The sequence below is a fragment of the Palaemon carinicauda genome, chromosome 39 (genome assembly GCF_036898095.1).
Source record: "Palaemon carinicauda isolate YSFRI2023 chromosome 39, ASM3689809v2, whole genome shotgun sequence".
Lineage (NCBI taxonomy): Eukaryota > Metazoa > Arthropoda > Malacostraca > Decapoda > Palaemonidae > Palaemon > Palaemon carinicauda.
The window spans coordinates 36,435,388-36,436,049 of NC_090763.1; the positions used below are offsets into that span (position 1 = coordinate 36,435,388).

General features: G+C 34.1%; 1 protein-coding gene across 1 annotated transcript in view; it reads left to right on the forward strand.

Annotated features, from left to right (window-relative positions):
• Window positions 1–448: 448 nt before the first annotated feature.
• The window catches only part of LOC137631360 (uncharacterized), a 27,129-nt gene continuing 26,915 nt past the window's right edge, over window positions 449–662 (forward strand). Inside the window, exon 1 of the mRNA XM_068363134.1 lies at window positions 449–461. Coding sequence (XP_068219235.1) covers window positions 449–461 — 13 coding nt within the window. The remainder of the gene's footprint in view (window positions 462–662) is intronic.

Here is a 662-nt window from a genome sequence, read left to right on the forward strand (position 1 = left end):
GATAACCGAGAAGTAGACAATGGATAACTCAGTAGTAAACAAAGGATAACTCAGAAGTAGACAAAGGATAACTCAGAAGTAGACAATAGATAACACAGATGTAGACAAAAGATAACTCAGAAGTAGACAAAGGATAACACAGAAGTAGACAAAGGATAACATAGAAGTAGACAAAGGATAACTCAGATGTAGACAAAGGATTATTCAGAAGTAGACAAAGGATTACTCATAAGTAGACATAGGATAACCGAAAAGTAGACAATGGATAATTCAGAGGTAGAAAAAGGATAACTCAGAAGTAGACAAAGGATAACTCAGAAGAAGACAAAGGATAACTCATAAGTAGACAAAGGATAACACAGATGTAGACAAAGGATAACTCAAAAGTAGACAGGATAACTCATTAGTAAACAAAGGATAACTCAGAAGTACACAAAAGATTACCGAGATGTTAACAAAGGGTAACTCCGAAGTAGAAAAAGGATAACTCAGAAGTAAACAAAGGATAACTTAGATGTACACAAAGAATAACTCATAAGAAGGCAAATGATAAGTCAGTAGAAGAAAAAGGATAATTGGGATCTAGACAAAAGATAACTCCTAAGTACACAAAGGATAACCCAGATGGTAACAAGGGATAACTCAAAAGTAGACAAAGGATA